Source organism: Notamacropus eugenii, chromosome 3, assembly GCF_028372415.1.
Source record: "Notamacropus eugenii isolate mMacEug1 chromosome 3, mMacEug1.pri_v2, whole genome shotgun sequence".
In the NCBI taxonomy this organism is placed as follows: domain Eukaryota; kingdom Metazoa; phylum Chordata; class Mammalia; order Diprotodontia; family Macropodidae; genus Notamacropus; species Notamacropus eugenii.
In genome coordinates, this window is record NC_092874.1 from 297,023,536 (window position 1) to 297,047,615 (window position 24,080).

At 49.1% G+C, this 24,080-nt stretch overlaps 1 protein-coding gene across 1 annotated transcript; it reads right to left on the reverse strand.

Annotated features, from left to right (window-relative positions):
* Positions 1–290: 290 nt before the first annotated feature.
* LOC140532075 (SUN domain-containing protein 2-like) lies at positions 291–17,945 on the reverse strand. The gene is made up of 17 exons (XM_072650623.1): positions 17,815–17,945; positions 16,938–17,137; positions 16,247–16,381; positions 15,902–15,997; positions 15,538–15,631; positions 13,976–14,072; positions 13,236–13,331; positions 4,559–4,810; positions 4,327–4,404; positions 3,552–3,595; positions 3,035–3,200; positions 2,499–2,720; positions 2,233–2,317; positions 1,908–2,023; positions 1,589–1,756; positions 648–740; positions 291–404 (listed from the first exon to the last, which is right to left on the reverse strand). Exons 1-17 carry the CDS (start codon positions 17,943–17,945, stop codon positions 291–293), a joined length of 2,187 nt encoding a protein of 728 aa, XP_072506724.1.
* Positions 17,946–24,080: the final 6,135 nt, after the last annotated feature.

Genomic DNA, 24,080 nt, shown 5'->3' on the forward strand with positions numbered 1-24,080 from the left:
ATACACCTCCTGAGGGCAGGCAGGGCCTGGTAGGGAGCTGGGCCACCTGACCCTCAAGAGGATGGGGAGTGAAACAAATAGCTGAGCTGGTGATCTCCTCTCCATCAGAGAGGGCAGGGTGGGGCCAAACTGCTCCATGGTGGTAGGCTCCCACCTTGTATCTCTCCCAGAAGCCACAGTGGCCATAAGGGATGAAGTGTGGGAGAGGGCGAGAAAGTGGGATGAAGTGCTTGCTGGGGGAGGGGAGGGGCTGAAGGGGGAAAGAGGGGAAAGGCCCTGGGGGGGAGAGGCTAATTGGCAGGCTTCCCATGGACCCGGAAGCGGTAAATGCAGGTGTACTCAGGGTGACCCCAGTTGCTTAAGATCCGAAGTTCGACCACCTGGTATGGGGCTGTGTCATTGCCCTGTGGGAAGAGGAGACTGGGGTCAGGAAGGCTCGTGATCCCTTGGTGGACATCCTGACCCCAGAGCCCGTCCCCCCCAGGCCTTCTTCAGTGGCTGAATGTTATCCCTCAGGTTGCTATCAGAACCATGGGGTCCTGGCTCAAACTGCAGCTCGTAGCAAAGCCACAGCATCCCCATGGCTGGTGATCTAGCCTTCAAGAGCACCAGCCTCCCTGGGACACTGTGGGGCCAGCCCTCCATACCTGAAAGTGGAAGGTCTGAATGGACTCCCCAGCATTATCATAGGTAAAGTGCCCGAGGACCACCCCTTCCGACTGTGAATCTTCATTTAGCCCCTACAGAGAAGGAAAAGCAAAGGGAAGGGATGGATGGATGGATGGATGGATGGATGGATGGATGGATGGATGGATGGATGGGAGGGGGTTAGAGGAAAGGTCATGCTGTTAGGACATGAATCCAGATCTATCCAGGGAGGCAAAGGAAGGGAAGGTTGTGGAGGAGGAGGTGGAAGAGGAGGAGGAAGGGGGTGTAGGGGGGGATACATTGGGGAGAGTAAAGGGGAGAAAGCAAAAGCCACCATGATGTTTCCTTCTTTGGTCCCCTCACCTTCCAGCATCTCTCACTAACTCAGTAGACAGATCCTTTTCCCTCCAAGCCCCTGGCCTCCTTCTCTGCCTCTTCCCCTAAGCTGCTGAATGGCTTTGGGACACACAATTTAATTGTAGGTGCCTCAGTTTCTTCATCTATCAGGATTTAGGTCCTGAAGCATCCTGTTCCCCTACACGTTTCTTCTTCTCCTCTGGCTCCACTTTTTTCACCCACATCCTCCTTATGAGGACATTCCAACTCTGCCCTAAGGAGGTGACTGTAGGGAATGGTGCTCATCATCCCCACTCAGCTCCCCCATGGGACACCTGGCCATGGAGGCACCCATGTATAAAGGAGTTGTATAAAAGGACCCTGAGACAGCATTGAAATCTTGACTGCTGTCAGCTGTCCTCTTCTGGCTTCTCTCTAAGAAGAGGGGGAGCAGGGAAAGGGCTGGTTGTGGAGTCCAGAGACCAGCCTCAATATCCCAGCTGTAAAATGGGCACATCCTTCCATTCCTCACCTCACAATGCTGCTGTTAAGAAATGGCTGTCAGGCATACGGGAATGGAGAGCTGCAAGGCTCAGATACTCACCAAGATGACAAAATCCTTGGGGGCGCTAGGGATGTTGCTGATGGGAGACAGGGCTTTGGGTACATGCTCCAAGGTGACAGCAGTGAGGTGGATGCGGGCAGATAATCGAACCACAGCAAAGCCCTGGGGGCCCCGGAATGCCCAGCAGTTGCCAGGGTAAACATCTGGCTGTGGGCAGAAGACAAGTCAGGTGACAAGTCAGGTGGGCAGCCAATGGAATAGATTTCCATTGTGTAATCCTCCCACCTTGAGAGCCCAGCCCCCACAGAAGGTGGGAGATGGCAGAGAGCCAAGCTGGGGGCCCTTTGTTCTGTCATACCTGGAGGATGGCTCTTGGGGACTGGAAATAGTACCACAAGGGGATGCCAAACAGACTGAGAAGGGCCGTCTTGGTATCATAGGTCTCTGAGCAGCGGCTACTGATGATGCTGGCCCCTGAAAGAACAAGAGGGAGAGAAGTGAGGTGGGGGCAGCTGAGGGCTGGCAGGACACAGAGGTAGTCCTGAAGATGAGGGGTCACTGCCAGGGCATCAGCCCTTCAACTGCCCCGTCCCATAAGGGGCATCATGAGTTTTTAATTCCTGCTGTCCCTTAATGGGCAACCATCATGTCCCCAGCCCTCTGGCTTTCTACAGGCTACCTACCTGAGGACTCCAGGGCATAATCCACTAGCCCAATGCGGTCTTCACTGTATCTCTTCAGGGCCTCATTCACAATCTGGTGCACATCCTAAAAGACAGGCATGGATGGACTCATGGGCCTAGCTGCCTGCAGAACTGGCCCAGCCCTTTCACCAGAGGGCCACGTGTGCTACCTGCTCTGCCAGGGCTTCCCCTTCCTTCCCTGGAGGCTCCTCTCAGGGCAAACCCATGACCTCCGACAGGCAGACAGGGAATGGGGCAGGCCTCACCTCCTCTGTGACCCCAGTCACTCCTTCCTTGTGAAGGGTCAGCCTCAGGCTGGCAGCAGCTTCACTGGCAGATTTGACCTGCCCTTCTGCCACCTGAGTGAGGATTCTGTGCTCCAGGTCCCGAAGTTGGGCCTGTACCTCCTCCAGCTGAAGAAGCCCAGCCTTAGCGCCCTTGTCTCGAAGAAGGTACTGACTAATCCAGGCTGGGAACTGAGACTCCACCTAGAAACCACCAGAGACCATCCACAAAACAGTAGAGGTAAGGAAGAAAGAGGGCCGGGACAGGGGACCTGGGGAGGGGGTGTCTAGAAAGACTCTGAGAGCTCAGAGCCTATGCATGTCTTCCTGGTGCCAGGGAAGGGACGGTTGTGAACCAAGTGACTGGCATTTTTCCACTGCTTTCAGGTCTACCAAAAAAGATCTCATTGGACCCCAGTGGACACCTTAGAGGGTTGGGTCTCCCTGGGCAGATGCTCAGGCAGCCCACCTTGGAGAGAGGGGCACATGTGGTCTAAGTGGTGGACTGGAGGACTCACATCACTGCGCAGGGCTGCCATCTTCTGTGGCCAAAGGTCTACTTCCTCTGCCGCTGCAGCCTGTCTCTGGCTCAGGGCTGCCAGTTCCTGTCCCAGGCCAGCCAGCTGGGCCTCCAGTGGACCCATAGCCTTTAATATGTTTTCCTGGAGGGCTTCTTGGGCCAAACTAGACAGTGACAAAAGGAAAAGGGAAGGGCAGCCACTGGCTAGTGACACAGGATAGAGTCAAGCAGAACCACTATCAAAGGGAAAGAACAGAACCAGAGATCTGGGTGCAAGTCTTCCCTGACATTTACTCCCTGTGTGACCCTGGGCAAGTCATTTCCCTCCCAGGCCTCAGGACCCTCATCTGCTCTCTGAGGTCCTTACCAGCTGGGATTAATCCTATGGACATGCTAACCCAAGTATTCTGGCTCTACTGACACCCCCCCAGAGAATCTCAGTGGTGCTTTCTCTGGTCTAGTTTTCTAGCCTTCCTTCCCTCCTCTTCTCTTTGCCAGTTAGTTTGGGGCCTTACCTCTGCCATTCAGATTTTAGCTGGAGCACCCAGCTTTCCAGCTCCTGTAAGGAAGATGATGGCACAATGAGACTGATGAAAACACCAAACCACACTCTGGGGACTCATTGTCTCCTCTGGGTGGACCCTCTGTCTGCTAAGGAGGATCTGAGTCTCTGCAAACTGTTGGGCTCCAGAAATCTTGACCTTGAGTTTGGGCTAGACCTTTCAAAGACTGGACTCCTCTCTTATCATCCCACCAAGAGGAGGCATCTGACAGAGACCCCAACTCAGCTGAGATTAGGCATGAACCACTTTCCCTAGAGTGGTGAGGTCACTTCTCAGTCCCTGAAAAGAGTTTCAAACTCAGCTGTTGAGTTACAGTCTTCTCATTGACAATCTTATCCCTCCCTAGTCTTCATGCATGGATGTGCTCAGTACAGGAAAGGGGTTCCAGAAAGGAGCTACAGGAGGAGGCTTAGGTTGCTTTAGATCAGTAAGCTCTCTGCTTATCCTTCGGACAAGGGGATCCAGAGTCCTCAGACAGGAGCTCTCAGGGACAATGAGTCAGTCAATCGAATATGCTCCCATACAAGTATGGAATCTGGCCAGAAACCTGTAAGCAAGTGTTAGGTCTACTGACAGCAGCACCAACATTTCCAGCTACAAGTGACCTCCCCCAAGACGTCTCTGCCCCCTCTCCACCCCTCCCCGCACCCTTTCCCCCGCCCCCCCCCCCCCCCGCCCTCCATCCCCTGTGTCTCTGCCTCCAGAAGCGTCAGAGCTTCTGGATTACCTGGGATGCCTGAGAAATCTTCTTTAGAACATTATCCAAATCTTGCCGATGTTCTGCCCTGAGGGTGGTGAGTGCTTCCTGGAGACCACAAAAAAGGAGACAGGCGTTCAACAAGACCCAGAGAACTTGGCAGGTCCTGCCAAGCCCAGAGTGCTGCCTCACCTCAAGACCTCTATGCCTTCCACTAGCTGGGCTTGCCGACCTGGTCTTCTTAGCAGAGCGTTCTCCTCACCTGGATGTGGGCAGTGGTGTCCCTACGGAAGTCCTTCTTCAGGGTGGGTTCCCATTGGCTCATCAGGCCCTCCAGGAGAGTTGAAATATCCTCGTGGCTCAGGCTTTTTCCACCTCCATTCCCACTGGCCCCCTGCAGCTCCAGCAACTCCAGCCTGATGGCCTCCTTCTGCCAACGTGCAGAGTATTCAGAAGCCAGAGTTTCCAGCCGCCTTTCTAGGGCATGAACCTTGGACAGGACATGCTGTTCAGCCTTGGGAACAAGGAGGAAAACACACAAAGATGAAAAGTCTCTTAGGAGGAGGAACAAGGAGCACTGGGCATTTGTTAAGCACCACTGTGTGCCCGAGGTGGGGCTGAGTGCTGAGAACACAAGGACCAAGAAGGAAACCTTTCTTGTGTACGAAGAACTTCCATTTGAATGGAGGAGACAAGGACATTAAAAGCCACCAGGTCGTTTAACTGCTGTCGGCAGATTTCTTCATTTCACACTTACGCTATTTACAAAAACGTAAGCATTGTTGGTCTCCGCCTGAGAATGGAAGTTCCTGATCAATGGGAATGGTTTCATTTTGTGTACCTGTGTCCCCTAGGCCGGGACCCGGCACTGAGGAAGTGCTTAATAAATACGTGTGGGTTGACAGGCTGACTGGAAGAAAGAGCACCAGAATGAATTCTCAGCATGGGGGCAGCCATTTGGGTAGGGTCACCGAGTGTGAAAGGAGTACAGAAGACCAATGAGGCTAAGGCTGGAAAGACAGGGTGGGGCTGTTTTCCTCTGGGGGGCAAAGGGGAGGCCCTGCCATTGACTGAGGAGGGAAGTCACTTGGTCTGCTCTGTTCTTAAGGAAAGTTCCTTTGAGAGCAGAGTGCAGAACAGACTGGAGGCAGGGAGGCCACTCAGGACACTGCGGCAGTGAGCCAGGAGAGTGATGAGGGAGGGCCAGGGTCACCAGGGTCGAAATGGCAAAGAAGCTGAGAGAGCTCAGGGCAAAAAGCCAGGTCAGAGACCTCCCCAAGAGGTACAAAGGAGGCTAAGCATGCAGAAGGTCCCCTCCCCACCAACCACACAGCACAGGGGCAGAACCAAGAGAACAGAGGGAGGGTGGGCATTTTTGATGAGCCCAGCCCACCTCCTCTCTAACCATCTAGATAATGTGCCAGACCACATTCTCATGAGGAAAGCCAAGAAAACATCCCTGTGCGTCATTTCTCCAGCCCAGGGAAGCTTAAGAAATAAGAGAGCTGTGGACACTGAGGTGGGGGCTGGCCAGGAGCCCAACATAATGGCAGCCAGGACAGTGGGAAGCATTTCATTGCCCAAGGATGGTAAAAGGGCTAGAACTGAATCCCTGAGCAGGAGCAGATCCCAGGCTATCCTGGGAGCATGAAGGGGGCCAAATGACTCTTCTAGGCTACAGACGTAGGGCTGAGAGGAGCAGTTATGAGTGAGCGAGGCCCTAGCTGAGCACTGATCAAGAAAGGGGTTCTGCAAAGAGGTTCTGGACCTGAGCCCCAGAGCACAGCTGGGGGCTCAATGTTCACTTTTAGTCCTGCAGTGGGATACCTCGGGTAGGAGACCCAGACGCAAGAAGAGTCAATAAGTTCGGTCCCTCTGAACCTGCAGAACCTCAAAGTGTGCTAACAATGACTGAGTCCAATAACATTCTACAGAAACTCCAGCACCCGCAAGCCAGAAGACCTAAACCTGAGTCAGGAACTTGCACAACTCAGACAAGAATAGCAGTGAACAGATATCACCACTATGGAAGCACTGAAAGTTTGCGGACTGAACTAAGAAAGCCCAGAGGTGAGCTGAGCCCAATGCCAACATCAAGTTCATAGTCAAGAAATAGGCTGGAAGAATGAGTAAACAAAACTGAACCTGACCACAAAGGGCTACTATGGCTCAAGACAGAAAGACAGAAGAAGCCAATGACTTGAAGATATCTTTAAGCAAATCCTCCAAGAAAAAGGGTAGATTGGATAAGAGTTGAACAAGAATTCCTAGAAGAGTTAAAGAATGAGATAAAAATGAACAAAAAGTGATTTTAAGAGTGGAAGAGGAAAAATTTTTAAAAAGCGGTACAAGAAAGATATGAGAAAAGAATGAATAATTAGTAAAAGAGGTACAAAAATACTGAATTCCTTAAAAATTAGAACTGAGCAAATAGAAGCTAATAACTCTAGGAGACAACAACAAAAAATAAAATCAATTCAAGAGAAAATGTATAGGATCTCATACAAAACTCCAATGACCTAGAAATGGATTGAGGAGAGAGAATTGGAGAGTCATTTGTCTATCCAAAAGCCAGGAACAAAAAAGGAGCTCAACATAATATTTTAAGATATTACAAAGGAAAATGCCCAGATGTGTTAGAATCAGAGGGCAAAGTAGAACTTGAAACCACAAATCATTTCCTGAAAGAAACCCCTACATGAAAACTCCCAGCAACTGTTCTAAATCCAGAACTGCCAGGTCAAGGAGAAAATTCTGCAAATAGCCAGAGAGAAATAATCCAGTACTGTCAGGACACATGAGATTTAGAAGCTTCCACATTAAAGGAGTACAGGGCTTGGGATATCATATTCTGGAGTGGAAAAGATCTAGGATTAGAGCCCACAATAAGATTAAACTACCCAGCAAAACTGTGTATCGTCCTACAGGGGAATAAGGACCCTTCCTGAAATAGAGAACTTTCAAGCATTCCTGATGAAAAGACCAGAACAGAATAGAAAATTTGACATTCAAACACAGAACTCAGGAGAAGAATAATAAGGTGAACATGAGTGAGAAATCACAAGTCACTAAAAAAGGGCAAATTGTTTAGATCCCTTGTGTGGCAAGATGATACATGTAACCACTTCAGAATTTTATGATCACCACGGGTCCTAGAAGCAGTCTAAATAGATAGCGACCTGAATGACTGTATTATGTTGTGAGGATCTCAAAAGAATGGAAGGGTGGAGAAGAGAAATGCACTGGAAGGTTGTGGGGAAGGAGAGAAAGAATGGGGAAAGTTATCTCATAAATGGGGTGCACTAGAAAGAGTTTATACAATGGGAGGGACAGAAGAGGGGAACAGGCAACACGAACCTTATTCTCATCTGAACTGGTTGAAAGAGGGAAGAATACACATACACACACAATGAGATGGAGAGATTCATTTTACGCAAGGAGAAGTAGGAGGAAAAGCGTCTAAGAGAAAGGTGAGGGGGAGGGAAGAATGACGGGATAGATTAAGGGAGGCAAAGGTCAGAAACAAAAGACTACTGAAGAAGGGACAGAGTAAAAAACAAAAGGATGAGTGTAAAAGAATAGCATGGAAAAAAATATACATTTAATGAACACAACTGTGAATGGGAATGGGATGAACTCACTCATAAAATGGAAGAATACAGTTGAATGGATTAGAAACCAGAATCCAACAATATGTTATTTACAAGAAATATGCTTGAAACAGAAAGATACACAAATAGAGGAGTTGGAGAAAAAGAATGGATCTTACAGAATGGATCCTAAAGAATGGATGAGTCAAAGAACAAATCATAGAAATGGTTAACAATTTCATGGTGACAATGACATAACTAAATTTTGGGGATGCAGTCAATGCAGGACTTAGAGGGAAATGTATATTTTCAAATGCTTACATCAATCAAAGAGACAAAGAAACAGATTAAAGAATTAGACATGCAACTAAAATATTTAGAAAACCAACAGATTAATCCCTTCCCAATTAAACACCAAAATTAAAATCTTGAATCGATAGAAAGATGAACGAAATTGAAAGAACAAAACCCCAATGAACTAATAAATAAAACTATAAGCTTTGAGAAAAACAATTAAATAGATAAATCCTTGGCTAATTTAATTTTTACAAAAGAAAACCAAATTATTACATCAGAAAATGAAAACAGTGAATTTACAATCTATGAAGAGAAAATAAAAGTAATTACTAGGAGCTTTGTTGCCCAACTACATGCCAATAATAAAAATGAAAATCTAAATGAAATGAATTTTTCAAATATAAATAGTCCTGTTTAACAGAGCCCTTAAATAACCCCATCTTAGAAAAAGGAACGAAACAAGCTATAAATGATCTCTCTAAGAAAAAACCCCAGGACTAAATCAAATTTTTCCAAATGATTAAAAAGTAATCAATTCCAACACTAAATAAACGATTTGAAAAACAGGTAAAGATAGAATCTTATCAAATTCTTTCTATGACAAAAATATAATCTTGATACCCAAACCAAGGAGAGTCACGTCTCCCCAAGAAAGGGAACTATAGATCAATTTCCTTAATGAATATTGATGAAAAATATTAAATGCTAAGAAAGGAGATTACAGGAATATATCACAAAGATATATTGTGACACTGTGACCAAGCTGGATTGATACCAAGAAGTTGGGCCTGGGTCAATTATTAGGAAAACTATAAATGTAACTGATTATATCAATAACATAAACAACAAATTTATATGATTTCAACAGGTGCAGACAAAGCTTTTGACAAAATGCCTCATCCCTGTTGAAAAACACTAGAAAGCACAGGAATAAATGGAGTCTTCTTTAAAATAAGTATTATCTAACTAAAACCAAGAGCAAGCATGATATGTAATGGGGATAAGCCTTCCCAGTAAGATCACGGTAAAGGAAGAAAGTCCATTGCCAACCATTGCTATTCAGTGTTGTACCAGTTACAGCAACTGCTAGATATAGCAATAAGGCAGAAAAGAAACTGAAGGGAAAAAACTGCAATGAGGAACCAAAACTATCTCTTTTGGTAGATGATACAATGGTTTACCAAGAGAACCCTAGAGAGTCATCTAAAAAACCAGTTTAAAACAAAACCAGTTCAAACAATTACTTAAAGAAAGTTGGAAGCCCATCAAAACCATCAGCATTTCTATATATTAATCAAGAAAATCCAGCAGGAAGAGATAGAAAGAGAAATTCCATTGAAAATAACTGTATACAATTGTATACTGTATACAACCTGAGAGTTTGCCTGCCAAGACACACACAGGAACTATATGAACACAATTACAAAACATTCTTCATACGTAGAGATCTCAACAGTTGGAGATGTACTCACTCCTCGTGGGTAGGTCAAGCCAGTAGCATAAAAATGATAAAACTACCTAAATTAACTTATTCAGTGCCATACCAATTGAACCACTAAGAAAGTTCTTTGGTAGCAAAGAACTCATTGACAGAGGAGTGGCTTATGGATACAAGGAAATATGACTATGCTGTACGAAGCCACAACTCTGCTTAATTAGAAGACTTACATGAACTGGGGAAAAGTGGAATAAATGAATGAGGAGAACAAGAAAACAAGCACCACAGACAACCATGGAAATGGAAAGAACAGAGATGACCCATGAGGATCTTCTTCCCTTCCCGTCCTGGCTAGGGTGGGAAATACTGGCAGGGAACCTGCATCTAATGCTGGGCTCGCCTGCTGTGTTCTGCTGAACTTTTCTTCCCCTTTTTGGTTTATTCTTTTGCTTAAGGGCTGGCTCTGTGGGAGGGCAAAATGGGAAGGATACACTGAGCAAGGTGGGTCACATGAAAGCAAAAGCTAGAGACAAGTCTTCAAAGTCAGTGGGATGTGTGCGTTTGTGTGTGTGTGTGTGTGTGTGTGTGTGTGTGTGTAAAGATGTACCTAATTCAAAATGATTTTCACTAGTAGATCACACAAACTTTACAGGGTTTTTCCAAATTCCCTGCTTCTCTTTCTGAGAAGACACACTGGGAAAGGTAGGTTAAGTAAAAACCAATGATATCAAGAAAACTTTTGGAAACACACAACACGATGAGGAGACATGAAAATGGTTTTCAGACTTTGTGGACATGGACGGGGTTAGAGTTGCTTTGCTTGTCCTGGCAAGGTAGAAGTTGTGGCACATTTCAGAGGCAGGAACAGCTTCCTAACAAGGTGAGTCACTGAAAGGGGAAGGAGCTGACTCAAGAATTTGGGGGCCTCCACTCTCAGGACTGAGCTGAAGAGGGAGGCTGAGGGCCCTTCCTGATGTTTGCCATTTCACGGGGCCACTGTTTGTATCCTTTAGTCACCACCCTCTTCTTCTCTTGCGCCAGTGGCCTATTTTCAGATCCAGCGTTGCCTTTGGTTTCTTTGCTTGCCAAGAGCTGCTGGTCTCTGAGGGAGGCAGCCTCTAGGATTGCTGGCCTTCTCACTGGAATGTGATGTTTTGGGGCAGCAGTCAAACATCCTTAGGAAACGATGCTATGAGTCAGTGTTCCTTTTGCCGTGCCTGAGTGGTTGACACATCTGAAGAGGAAGGACTGGAGCTGTTGGAGCTGTACGGTATGTTTTTTCCCCTTTTGTCCCCCTTTCTTCTAACTTGCTGGATTTTGACCTTTGTGGGGCCCAGTCACTGATCTGGTCCTTGATGCTGAAATGATTCGTGTAACCAGCATTTCTCATTCCGTGAAGATGGTCCTTTGGTTTCGTTGTGACATCTTTTGGTGCTGATCATGTATCCTGTGCCTGGGGACTTTCTTACTGACAAATAATAGTTGTGTCTTCTTCCCTTGCACGTTGTTTTGTGGACTTAGTACAATGACAGCCAACAAACACTGATACACTCCCACTAAGTGTAACAGGCTATGCCGAGTGTTGGGGTCACAAGGACAAAATGATCTTCTCAGCTTCCTCCTGGACTTCCTTTGCCCTCTGTTGCCTTATGCTCATTTGGAATAGCAACTATGGGGTTTTTTAGTTGCCTTTAAAAATGTGATGAAATCTAATCCTTGAGGCTGATTTGCCTCCTCCAAATTCTTCTGCCTGTGAGTGATCATTCCACTGATTGTTTTCCCCCCCACATCTGAAAAAAAAACTCCTTGCAGCTGACATGAGAAGTCAGACAAATCAAATTCTGACACTGGCTGTGTCCAAAATCGTGGACCTCATTGTGCATCTGACATCCAGCACCTCATCTGTTGCTGTTTCTAGAGCCATGTCCTTTATCCCACCACTCCATGTCACCCCTCAGATTACACTGGAATAATGTCAACCACTTAGACTGTGGTTGGACTGTGTGAGGACTGAGGGAGACCAAGTACTCTTTGTCCTTCTCTGAGGTCCCCTGACCTCTGTCCACAAACAGAAGGTGGCTGCAGAAGGCAAAGGTTGTTTGGTCTTTTTATCTGCTTCCCAAGTCATCATGACTCCCCAAATCCAATCACCTGGTGGCCAAGCTTCTGGTGGGCAGACACCAGGATCTGCACACAGCCTTCAAGTCTTCCCAGCTTGATCAACTCTGATAGTCTGGGCTCTGCTACCAATTTCTGGAGACCCCCCCCCTCCAGAATCACTTCACTGTGTGACAAGGTGTTAGGGAAGGCCTTTTGGGGGAGGCAACTATGATTTCAGTTGAAGGCAGTGGGGGAACGCGGGAGGCTGAGTCTTGAGAGGTTGGCATTGAACTGCCCCAGGTCCCAAAGCTAGCAAGTGGCAAAGCTCAAACTTGAGCCCAGGTTTTCTGACCCTGGCTCCCCAGGGATCTGCATATCCAAGGTGAGAGAGTCTCCTAATGCTGCTTGTGAGTGGCCCTGGTGCAAAGATTGATGAGTTTGGAGATGGAAATCCATGGATAAATCGAGGTTACTAAATGAAGGCTTCATTATAGCCTGGATTTATATTCTCATCTCTTGCCCCACAGCACAGACCATTAAGAAGAGACTGTCACCACTGAGATGAATGACCTATCTTCTGCATGACACACACTTGGCACCCAAACAGCAAAGACAAAGAAATGGAAACTACTGGCTTGCCCCCGAACTGGGCAAGAGCTGAATAAATTATGGTGTAAGGATTGAATACAACCGTGCTCTAAGAAACAATGAAATAGGTGGTATTGAGAGAAACCTGAGAAGACTTTGTATGAACTGGTGCAGAGCAGAGTGAGAAGAACCACAAAGAAGCAACTTTGAAAGACTTTAGAACTCTGATCGATGCAGTGACCAAGTACTTTTCTGGAAAATGACCCAACTTCTGACGGAGAGATGGCCTCAGGAGGCAGAAGGAGACATAGATCTTTTAGACATGGCCAAAAAGGGACTGGTTTGCTTAACTCTGCACATTTGTTACAAGTGGTTTGCTTTTCATTTTTCTGAATGGGTGGGAGAGGGAGAAGGGAAATAAAACAGACTTTTGTTCATTACAAAATGGAAACAAAAGCAGCTTCCTCTGGCTAATCCTGCTTCCCCCTCCTCTGATGCCTCATAGTGCTGCAGAGCTGTTTCAAAGACAGCGCTAGGAGAGGACACCACCTGGAAGATCCTGCCAGGCCAGAACTGTCTTCAAAGATGGTATGGTAATAGTCTGTATGGCTGCCACAGAAGAAACAGCATAGCCAACTCCCTCTACTGCTTCACTCCCATCTGTCCTGGTAGATCTCCATTGTACCTAGTTGTTTCCTCATGACTCGGGGACTCCTTCAGGGCAGGGACTGTGGGCTTGTTTGTTTGGGTTTGAATTCTTTCTTTGAATTCCCATCCCTTAGCACAGTGCCTGACACACAGTAGGCCACACTTAAGAAATGGTAGTGGACTGAGTGATTCTGGGGTTGATTGGAACAGACTTGGTTGTGAGCAGACTGTCTGCCTGTCCTGCACAAAGTGTTCCTGGCACTCACCCAGGCACTCACCTGGAAATATGGGGTGGATTCTCCTGCTTCCCACACCTCCTCTCTCCTGTTGCTGCCCTTTGCTGCCCACCAGGACAGCATAGCAGGGTGGAATGTCTGTAGTCCATAGGGGTAAAAATACCAAGCACCTAGCACATGGGAGGAAAGGCTAATGAAGGCAGAGGCTGAGGCACCAGAAGGGAAACATGTCCAGGATGAGGACCTACACCTGGACTGTGTCTGGCAGTGTCACATCCACATGGGCTCAGACCCTGGCCCAAGGAAGGTGCATGCATTATGGGCCCCATGATCTGGAAGGCAAGACCCTTCAGGAAAGGCATCTCTCATGATCCTTTCAGGAGTCATTACACACTTTTGGATTATGAGAAAAATGAGGGACAAGAAGCAGCTGGGGAGAGGACATGGAGAAGTCCTGCCTCCTGGTCCCAAGCCTGGTCCACATACAGCCCTGTCTCTTCTGGAGGATCAGAGTGCTTTCAGGAGATGCCAGCTGAATAGAGGTCCTGGTAACTGACAGCTTGTGGTGTCACCATTCCCAAGCTGGGCTTCATCTCATAGTAGGGGGTAAGTGATGTCATGGTTCCTGAACAGAGTACAGCTCTCTTGGGACCATCCAGGGAGGACCACCCTGTCCATTCTCCCCAGTGAGAAGGGGCAAAGGCCTCCAGAGCTGGCATTGGCTGTGTCCTGCCCAGCTAACCCATTCATTGTGGACTCAGCTCTTCTACCAGTTCCCCCACCCTCAAGTGCCTTGACAGTGACCACTGAGGGGGCAGATCAAACACCCATGTAAAGCCAGCACTGTCATAGTAGGCATGCAGCATGAGTCTGGGAGGCCTGCATACAGAAGATGCACAAGAAAGGCTTGTGGGATTGGATCAAGAGGAGGAGACACAGGCCGTCTATCCCATTTCAGGCACAAGAACTTTCCCATACAAGGCCTGGGTCCCTTTTCCCCTAAAGGCTAAAGGCTCCCCTTCAAAGCTCTGTCTTCCAGACTTGCGTTCAGCAGCCCTGCCCCCAAGCCCTTGTCTGTCTGGGCTGGCAGGGTGCCCTGGGGACTCAGCAAGGCTCACCGTAAGCCAGCGAAGCCAGAAGCAACAGCATCAAGAGAAGCAGAAACAACTTCTTCAGAGTTGAAAAGCTCCTGGATTTCATGGGGATGAAGGAGGAGACATTAGTGCCTGGTCTTCCCCACCAGATTCCTGTGCGACCCTCCCTGAGCTGCTGAGGAAACCAACAAAGGGTGTGCCCCCACCCTGGGACAGCTACGATGGGGAGCTCTGGGCTTTTATGGACAGCCCTCGAGGTCAAGTGGAAGGAGAAAATTTGACCTTGGTCAAATGTGTGAATGTTGTTATGAAAGGTGACAGGGCTGGTGGAAGGCATCTCCCTCCCAGGGCTCTCAGGAATGTGCTTATATGCTAGTGAATTGGGCAGGCTTCTTTTGGCTAAATCATTTCAGTGCTTGTCAAATTGGGACTTGGAAGGAGTAAGCCCTGACAAGGTTGGCTAGTCTCCCTGGGCCTAGCCTGTGGCCCCAAGAATCCAGAGCTAGATAGGGAACCTGCAGCCTGGAGATCACATGTGGCACTTGAGGTCCTCAAGGGTGGCCCTTTGACTGAATCTAGACTTCCAAGAACAAATCTCCTTAAGAAAAGGATTTGTTCTGTAAAACTTGGCCTCAGTCCAAAGGTTGCACCCCAGGACCTAGAAGGCTACATGTGGCCTGGAGAGCGCAGGTTCCCTACCCCTGCTCTAGAGGCTCCTGGACACAGCCCTGGAGGCTGCCTGGAAACCTGGACATGACCCCCCACAGAGAAACTGTAAGGATGGCCTGGCTACCCGAAGGACTGGGAAGAGACTACAACCCCTGGGAGCTCAGGACTTTCCAACTGGCCAAGGTGAAGCCACCAGAGTCAGTGGAGATGAGAGGCAGGAACTACTGAGGGGACAGCTCCTCCAAGATACTCAGGAATAGAGCAGCACCTGTGCTCATGGGGATTGGCATGTGCTGGGGAAGGGTTAACAAGCAGTTCTGAAGGAGGTGAAGGCACACACAACTTGTCCCATCTTCTTCTTCAGTCTAGATACCCAGAGGAGCCCTGACTGGTAGCTGACACTCAGGAGCAGGTTCAAGCTGGTTCCAGCTGATTCCAGCACACCCCTGACCCTGACCTGACCTTCTGTCATAAGATTCATGGCACAAAAGTCTCAAAAGCTGAACTGAGCTCAAGCGTGGTGAAGCTTTTTCAAGCATGGGTTCTTTGGTTCTGGCAGAGCCCAGGGAGGCCTCACTGACCTGGTTAAGACAAAGACGTCCAGCAGGGAGGCAGCTGTGGTCAGGCGGTAGCAGGTAGTGCCCAGCCACCAGTAGAACAGGCCAAAGAGCCAACCTGTAAAAGTCCCAGCAGAGGGGTTCAAAGGCTTCGCCCTCCTATCCCAGAGTTAGCTTGCTCCCAGCCTGCCCACTCTGCAGCTGCTCCTTGAATCTCCCAAGGCTTTCTAGCTGTGCCTGGGGATCCTGCCATAAAAGCCTGTCTCCACACACTGTCCTAGGGTTAGCACCCAGGCCTGGTGTGCCCCAGCGTAGGAATGAGGAAGCTCTTATGGGCCCACAGCAGGGACTGCCCTGGGCAGTGTGCCCACCCACTCCCAGAACCCACCTGGAAAAGTGATGGCCACCCACAAGAAAGCGCCAACTTGGGAGGCAGCATTCCTTAATGAGGATGCTGAGCCAGGCTGGTCCATAAGTGTGTGCCCTGCAGGAAAGTGAAGACATGAGGAGCCACCCAGAAGGAGACACAAGTGGGCCTCAGGCATCCCCATTACCATGCTGAGGCTTGGGCCCTCCCAACCTCCAAACCCCCACCTGGAGCCAGACTGCAGAGTTCTCTATCCTTTTATCTGAAATCTATGTTCTCCCCATCCCCCCTGGATGGGGCACCCTTCAAAGTACACGGGGCAGCGTCCAGGGGATGGAGTTCCAGTAGGCAGGAAGTGCTGCCTACCTGCAGAGTCATCCTCCGAGGAGTATCCTGAGGAAGATCCATAGATATCATAGGTGACTTTGCCCTCATTCAGTCCATTGATTTTACTCTTCTCAGCACCTCCCAGGCCTCTCCTCCTCCTCACCAAGTCCCCACCTGCACAGAGCATGGAGGTGCCTGATAAGCAGGGAGCTTCAGGCTTCCAGCAACAGCAGCTGCCAGAGGTGGAACACCTGGCAGAACTTTTCAGAATTCAGACTTCCCACCCCTTTGGGGGTCTGAACCCAGAAGCCCCCCCCATGTGGTTTAGGGCAGGAATGGAGTTCTGCACAAGGGCAAAATCCGGCCCCCTTCCTATTTCTGTATGAGGTAAGAACACTTTTTATGTTTTTAAGTGTAATGGAACTTTACTGAAACATGTAAAGATGATTTTTAGCTCATTGGCTGCACAAAACCAGGTGGCCTTCTGCCTTAGGAGGCATGGTTATTGTCACCCAGATCTGGAAAAGTGCCATCTATGGGACTGAGGGGCTTCAGGAGAATGGAAGGATCTCCCACCTGGGAGGATCCAGGGAGATGAGCCAACCTGGAGGAGTAAGGTAACTCCCAACAGACACTAGCCTCCTTAGGAATCTTTAAAAGACAGGGAGGAGCTTCCTTCCTTCTCCCCAGCCCAAGCCCTCGGGTTTGTCAAGCTCTGGCCAGAGCTCACCACGTTCACTCCAGTAGACATCGCTGTCCAGCTGATCTTGTAGGATGGAGCTTTTGTCCACCGAGGCGACCCGGGGGCCCCTGACGTAGGACTCGCTGACCACTGATTCACTGTAGTAGGTAGTGTGAGGATTGGAAGCAGGGCCCAGGTGAGGGGCTGGTGAGAGGCGTTTCACACTGCCAGATTTCCTCTTCAGAGTCCTGGGGGGCGCCAAGCATGAAGAGCAAAGGAAAGAGGGTGAAGGAGATGAAGCAGGAGAAAAACAGGGGGAGAAAGGCCTGGAGGAGGAAGAGACTTTCAAGGAGCTTCTAGGATGAAAAGAAATGATCCCCAAAGCCCTCTTCTGTTCTTATTCCTTCAACAGATGAATCCTTTATAACATTGGAACAAAACCCCAGCTCCCATGGGCCAGGCAGGGCCTCTTTCCAAATGGAACCACCATGATGAGGTACAAGAGGAGCTAAAGCCACCTGAACCTGTCTCCTCCCCCACAGGTCCATCACCCCCATGGCTTCCTATGCTCTTGCTAGGCCCTGCAGCTCACCCCAGAAACCGTGGGTACTGGGCCACATGATGGTTGTTCCCTGCCCAGCTTTAAGCCTCAGTTTCTGGCCCTCTCAATGCTCAAAGTCACCCCTCCCTAGTTCCTGTTCTCAGAGAGTGAAGGCAGCAGCAGCCCAGGTTGGGGTAGAAGGGGAAGAGACGGTGCTGGGGACAGGAAATTCTCGCATTTGTGGGGAAAGAAAGCACTAGAGTGATGTTTCCACCAAAGATGGGGGCAGGAAAGAAAGGTGCACATGGAAGCTGGCCAGGCCCTTGGCTGCCCTGAGTGGTTGTGATCTGGAAGATGACCTAGGGTCGCTGTGGAGTGGCTTACCTTAAGGGACTGTCCTTGAAGGCAGTGTGCTGACCAGCCACCAGGGAACTTCCTCCACTGCTGCTGCTGCTGCTGCCTCCATCATCATCAACATGGTAACGATGGCTCAGGCGCTGACTGCGTCGAGACATCATCAAAATCTCACTCTAGAAGTGCTAGAAATTCCTGGAAGAAGCAAAAAGTAATGAGAAGCTGTGCTTACTGACTGACTAGGTGTGATTTTCTGGGACCCCCTGAGAAGAGCCTGATGGGGGAGACGTTGAAGGGGAGGGATGGATTCCTCCAAAAGGAAAGCTGGCTGCACTGGGACAGAGAGGCGCTTTCCTAAAGAGTTTCTGAAGTGTCTCCCAGACGCTGAGGGTGGCTGCTCAGCAGGGCCAAGCCTGCCAGCTTTGTGCCTGAGCTGGCCGTGACATCTTCTTGCAGGTGGCTTCCCTGGTGAAGCGCTGCCCTCACTCTCTCTCCAACCTCCATTTGGAATGTCTCCCTTGGTGTCTTTACTGAATCTGGGGTTTTGACACTTGCCTTGGGATTGTTCTCAGGTCGCTTCACACACACACACAATTTCCTTCTCGCCATAGTTGTTAACTCTGAGGGAAAGGCCTGCTTTCCCTTCCATGTCTTTGTTTCCCCTCATCCCCAACAGCACCCAGTTCTGTGATCATTCTGGAGGGTGGATGGGGTCCAAGCTAACCATCAGATACTAACCCCACCCCTTAGGTCATGTGTTTCTTTAGTAAGAGCCCTCAATGGACAACTGGATTATTGAACTCATTTTACAAATGAGTAAACAGACAAGTGGTAAATTCTCCAGGGGTCCCCATACCTCTTTGGAGGAAGAGCCTCCAAAGCAGGCCCTGGGCCTTCCTGTCCCCCAGCTCCCTCAGCTCCAACCTCACTGCCTCCTCAGGGATTTCTGAATTGTCAAGGATTGCACAAGCAAAGTTTCAGTGACAGAGGGCTGATACAAAAGGGAGGCTGTCCCAGCCTTAGGAGACATGGATGTCATGAACATGAATTAGACCACCCCTAACTCAGATTACAGACGAGACCAGGTTGTAGGGGATCTCAGCTTGGTTTCCTAGTCTATCCATGCTATAAAACCATCTCTAATATACCCAACCTTGATTTTGGAGGGCCTGTGACCTTTGCCAGAAGCTGTATTCTGGGGGTTACTGCTTTCATTTCCAAGATGCTTGCTTGGGTCGTGGGACAGAGACCCCAATGGATGTCTCTGCCAGTTGGGAGAACAAGAAGGCCTGGTTTGGCTAGCAGGGAGAGTTCCTACTAGACTTGTCCTAAAAAGCAAGAAACCACATGTCTCCCTGGCTAAGGAAGCCCATTTGGTCGACCCGTGAGCTTCTCTGAAGATGGGGTGCCCACTTGGCAAGGACAGGAAGAGGGAAATCGGCAGCAGCCAAGGCAGACAGCTGGCCTGATGTCCCTTGCTAGCTTCCACCCCCACATGGTAATCAAGTCTGCCCCACTGGAGTCTTTGAATGCCCACCCACTCGGGCATCAGCATCAGCTCTCACCCTCCCTCCCCCATGCTTGGGTGGAGTCTTTGCCCGAGGCCTCAAACAAAGCAGTACAGCTAGTAGTCAGGCTGTTGTGGATACAAACCTAACCACATCCCAGGGGAGGCCTGAAAAGGCTGTATGGGCACCCCCTAAATTGCCAAGGAAAGCCCCCGGTCTGCCAGGTAGCCTTATCTTCAGCATTCCAGTATCATAAAGACAGAGAATCTAAGCTCTTGACTATTCTGAATTCTACAGTCAAAGGGAAAAGCCAACCCTACCCTCTGTCATCATAATCTAATCCCTGCTCTGCCCTCCCCCCCTCAAAAAACCCCCATGTTTTGAACAGCACAAGGCATGGTTGCAGGCCCAGTAAAGGCAGAACTCTCTCTCTGCTACTACTTCCTATGCTGACCTACAACCATAGAATATGAGTATTGAAAGGGCCCTTGGAGATTTCAGAGGCAGTCACAGTACTGGCCCCCAATAAGGTGGCGCTCATCAAGAAGAGTCCTTTGTTTTCATGTGAGAGGATAAAAGCCCAGTTTAGAAAGATACTGCCTCATCTGCCATCACATGGTCACCAGCAGGGCCAGGGTGGTGTTAGAACCTGGGGCACCTGCCCCCTACATCCCTCTGCTTTATCCTGACTCACCCCACTCCATCCTGTTATGTGCAAATGAGAGCTGATTTTACCCAGAATCTCACTAGTCTCCCACAGTCTCCTGGGGACTGTCAGGCCAAGATGCTACCATCCCCCTGCCTTGAACCTTCACATGCCTCCCCAGCCAAGTGACTTTCATCTGAAGGCCACCTACTGTCTTGCTCTGGCAGTCACTGACCCACAGGGATGGACTCCTGTTGGCTCAGGCTGGTGAGCACACAGGATCTGCCCAGACTGTGAACAGAATTTGCAGGGCCAGAGATGGACAGACTCTTCCAGGCTGCCCAGAAAGGGCCTGGGGGATTGGTAAGGTTTCAACCACAAACATTGACACTTATCAATAGCTCCAGTGTGGAGCAGCCTGGCCTTCTCTCATCTGCCCAGCAATGACCCACAACACCCTCCACAGTCCTTTTCAGGAGCTGCTAACCCAACGAAAAGGGATCACTTGCACGTGCCGGGAGTCTGAGTTTGGTTCAGCTCTGCAAAGTTCAGGGGAAGTGGAGGGAAGTGGCCAGTGGCCTGAGAGGATTTCCTTCAGGGAGGAACTAGGAAGGGGGCCATGATGCTCCGGCAGGGTCACCCAGTGAGCCAGGGGCAGCAGGGCCTTCATCCTGGGAGGATCATCCCCGGGCTGGGGTTGCCCCACGTTAGAGGGTAAGCTGGAGGGCAGCTGGCCTCTGGCACTGGGAGGATGAGCCTGGCCAAGACCAGGCAAAGAGTGGGTGATGAGTCCCAGTCTGGCCAGCCAAGGGGGGCATCTGGGGCCAGGGGACAGGGTGCATCAGGTCTGGGCACGGGACTGTTGCCAGCTCTCCCACCCTCTCCAAATACACACAAGTCACACAGACACGTGTATGCACACACTCACTGGGAAAATCAACACAACTTTGGCCCAGAGGGAGGTGGAAAGGCATGCCAGGCCTTGGCACTGGGAAGTGAGTCCGGGCCTGGGCAACTCCATTTTGGGGTTGTTTGTGGGGAGAGGAAGCAAGGGGGCAAGCAGGCCTGGCACCGAGGGACCCAACTCGGTTACCGACATCCCTGGATGCTGGGGATTTGGGGGAGAGGTTAGGGGATGAACCAGAGGCAGCTGCACCAGGGGCAACTCTGGCGGGAGAGCTGTGCCCAGGTTTGGGGTCGCAGACAAGGGGAGGGGCCGCCTCTGTGCCCAGGTTTGGGGGTGCGGCCGTGTCCTGGCACAGAGGAGGGCACCGTGCCCGAGCCCTGGCCCCTCCCCCGCCCCCTCCTCTCCCGGCCCTGACCCGCCCGGGTACATGCAGAGAAGGTACCTGCAGAAACGGCTCCGACCCTCCCCCGCCCGCCAGCCGCGATCGCGTCCGCGTCGGCCGCTACCGTGGACACGCGGGAGGAACATTGGGGGAACGCGGGGCGAACGTGGGGCGGGCGGACAATGGGGCGCGGGGGCAAAGCGGTGGCGAGCTGGGGCGGGGGAGCGCGCGGGGAGTGGGTCCACGTAAACCTCGTGTGTGAATTCCACAAATACCTTAATACCTGTTTTATTTCTCAACATCCTTTATTTGGGTGCCGATTAGACTACCTTCTTATCCTCCCACTCCAGCTCTTAAAAAAATGGAAATAACTTGAGAATGGTTGGAATCATTCGATTTCCCATAATTAGGTCTAACTCGCTTCAATATTTTAGATTCAAGTGTAAATTTCTGCGTGTGTGTGTGTGTGTGTGTGTGTGTGTGTGTGTGCGTGCGTGCGAGTGCATTGCAAGCAAGCTATGTTGCAGGTAAGAGAAAGTACAAGGAAGGGATTGGCATAAATGAGCTGATACAATCTTCTCCTTTACTTCTATTTTCTCTTTTGAGGAGAATGATCTCTGGGATAGGAAGGATCGGACACCACAATGGATAATGGGGAATGGAAGCCCCAGATCAGTGTGGAGGTGGTAAGTCCATTCAGCTCTGTATAATCTGAGAAGTTCTTGCTACATTGTAGGGACTGAGATACAGAAAGAGCAGTGAAGTGGCCTCTGTCCTCAGAGAGCGTCTCTTCTGTTCCGTGTACATGAATGAGTCAGTATGAGGATGGCGAGAACCCTGACAACTGGGGCAGGGAAGGCATCGGACAAGAGGAGGCTGCTGAGATAGGAGCATGAGGATCCTGAGCAGTCTTAGCTATGGGCTCGCCACCAGGTGGTGACTTTTGGCCATGGCAATTCCTAAAACAAAAAGACAAAATTTGTGGGCATCCCTCTTGCAGGACTCCAGTGATAACAGACAGTGTCAGAAAAGGAAGCAGAAGGTGGCTATGAAATTGCAGCTTTGAACCTCATTTTCTTTTCTATTTAAAAAAATACTTCTTTTCAGCATTCACTTTTATAAGGTTTTGAGTTCCACAATTATTTTCTCCTTTCGTCTCCCCTTCCCTTTCCCCAAGACAGAAAACGCTCTGATATAGGCTATATGTGGACAATCATATTACGCGCGTTTCCACATTAGTCATGTTGTGAAAGAAGAATCAGAAGAAAAGGGAAAAACGAGAAAGAAAAACAGAGAAAAATAGTGCTCTTAAATCTGCAGTCAGACTTCACAGTTCTTTGTCTGGAGGTCGATGTCATTTCTTCCAACGAGTCTTTTGGAATTGTCTTAGAGCCTTGTACTTCTCAGAAGAACGAAGTCTATCAAAGTTACTTATCACACAAAGTGGCTGTTACTGTGTACAATGTTCTCGTAGTTCTGCTCACTTCATTCAGCATGAGTTCATGTGAGCCTTTCCAGGTTTTTCTGAAATCAGCCTACTCATCACTCTCATAGCACAGTAGTATTCCACTCCATTCATACACCCCAGCTTGTTCAGCCATTTCCCAATCGATGAGCATCCCTTCAATTTCCAATACTTTGCTCTCACAAAAAGCTGCTATAAACATTTTTGTGCATGTGGGTCCTTTCCCTTCTTTATGATCTCTTTGGAATACAGACCTAGTAGTGGTATTGCTGGGTCAAAGGGTACATATAACACAGTTGTATAGTCCTTTGGGTATAGTTTGAACTTCAGTTGAACTGCACTTCCTTAAATGTGAGATCCTTCTCCATTGATTCCTATTCAGCATTCCATTGGAGGATAGCATGTGTATCAATATTGACATTTTTGCTATAAATGAAGCCACAGAAATCAGGAAATGGAAGGATGGCTCACAGGCTCTTTGAGAAATCAAGAAAAGGATTGATATCATTGGATCTAACAAACAAGAAGTGACTCAGGTGATTCAGCCTACTTACTTTACAGATCTCATTAGCCAAACACAAATACAGCAGCTCCCGAAACCTCCTTGGAGCTTTGGAGTCAACATCAGAGCAAAAGATGAGGTCAAGAAATTCTATGAAAAAAAACGGTAGATTTCTCCAGATGAAGTCAATATACATCTTGATATTTGGTGATTTCAGTGCAAAGGTGGGCAGAGAAAATGGCAAAAAAGACATTGCGAAGTGTAACCTAGGATTAGGAAAGGAAAGAGTTCAGTCATCTATGTAGCAGAAATACTTGTTTCAGGAAGAGTTAGAAGAATTGAAAAAAATTTAATTGCAGGAATTTGAATTGTATATATTTATTATAAGGGTTTTTTTTCCCATAGATAAGGGAGACCAGAGATGGATTTTCGTTAATATGAAAACGCATGAGTGGGGGGGCGGAGCCAAGATGGGGGACTAGAAAAACACACTTATGTAGGGTCTCCCCACACAGCCCACAAAATACCTGTAGAGAGGGACTCTCAACAAATCATGGAGCAGCAGAAGTGGAGAACAACAGAGTGGAGGAGATTTTCAGCCGACGGTGACCTGAAAGGCCCACAGAAACATCGTTTATGCTGGACGCTGAGCGGAGCGTGGAGCCCAGCCTGGCCTTGCCCGCCTGATATGACGTGGAGCAACATGATGAGACTCTGGAAGGAGGACACCTCAGGAGTGGAATTTCCAGTTGTGGAATCTCCAGTTGCAGCAGCAGGTTCTCAGATCCCTCAACCCACAGGCGCCAAAGATCTGTGATGTGGTTTATTCAGTTGGCCAGGAAGGGAGCAGGGCCTTCCTATAGCTCCAGCAGCAGGCAGCAGCCAC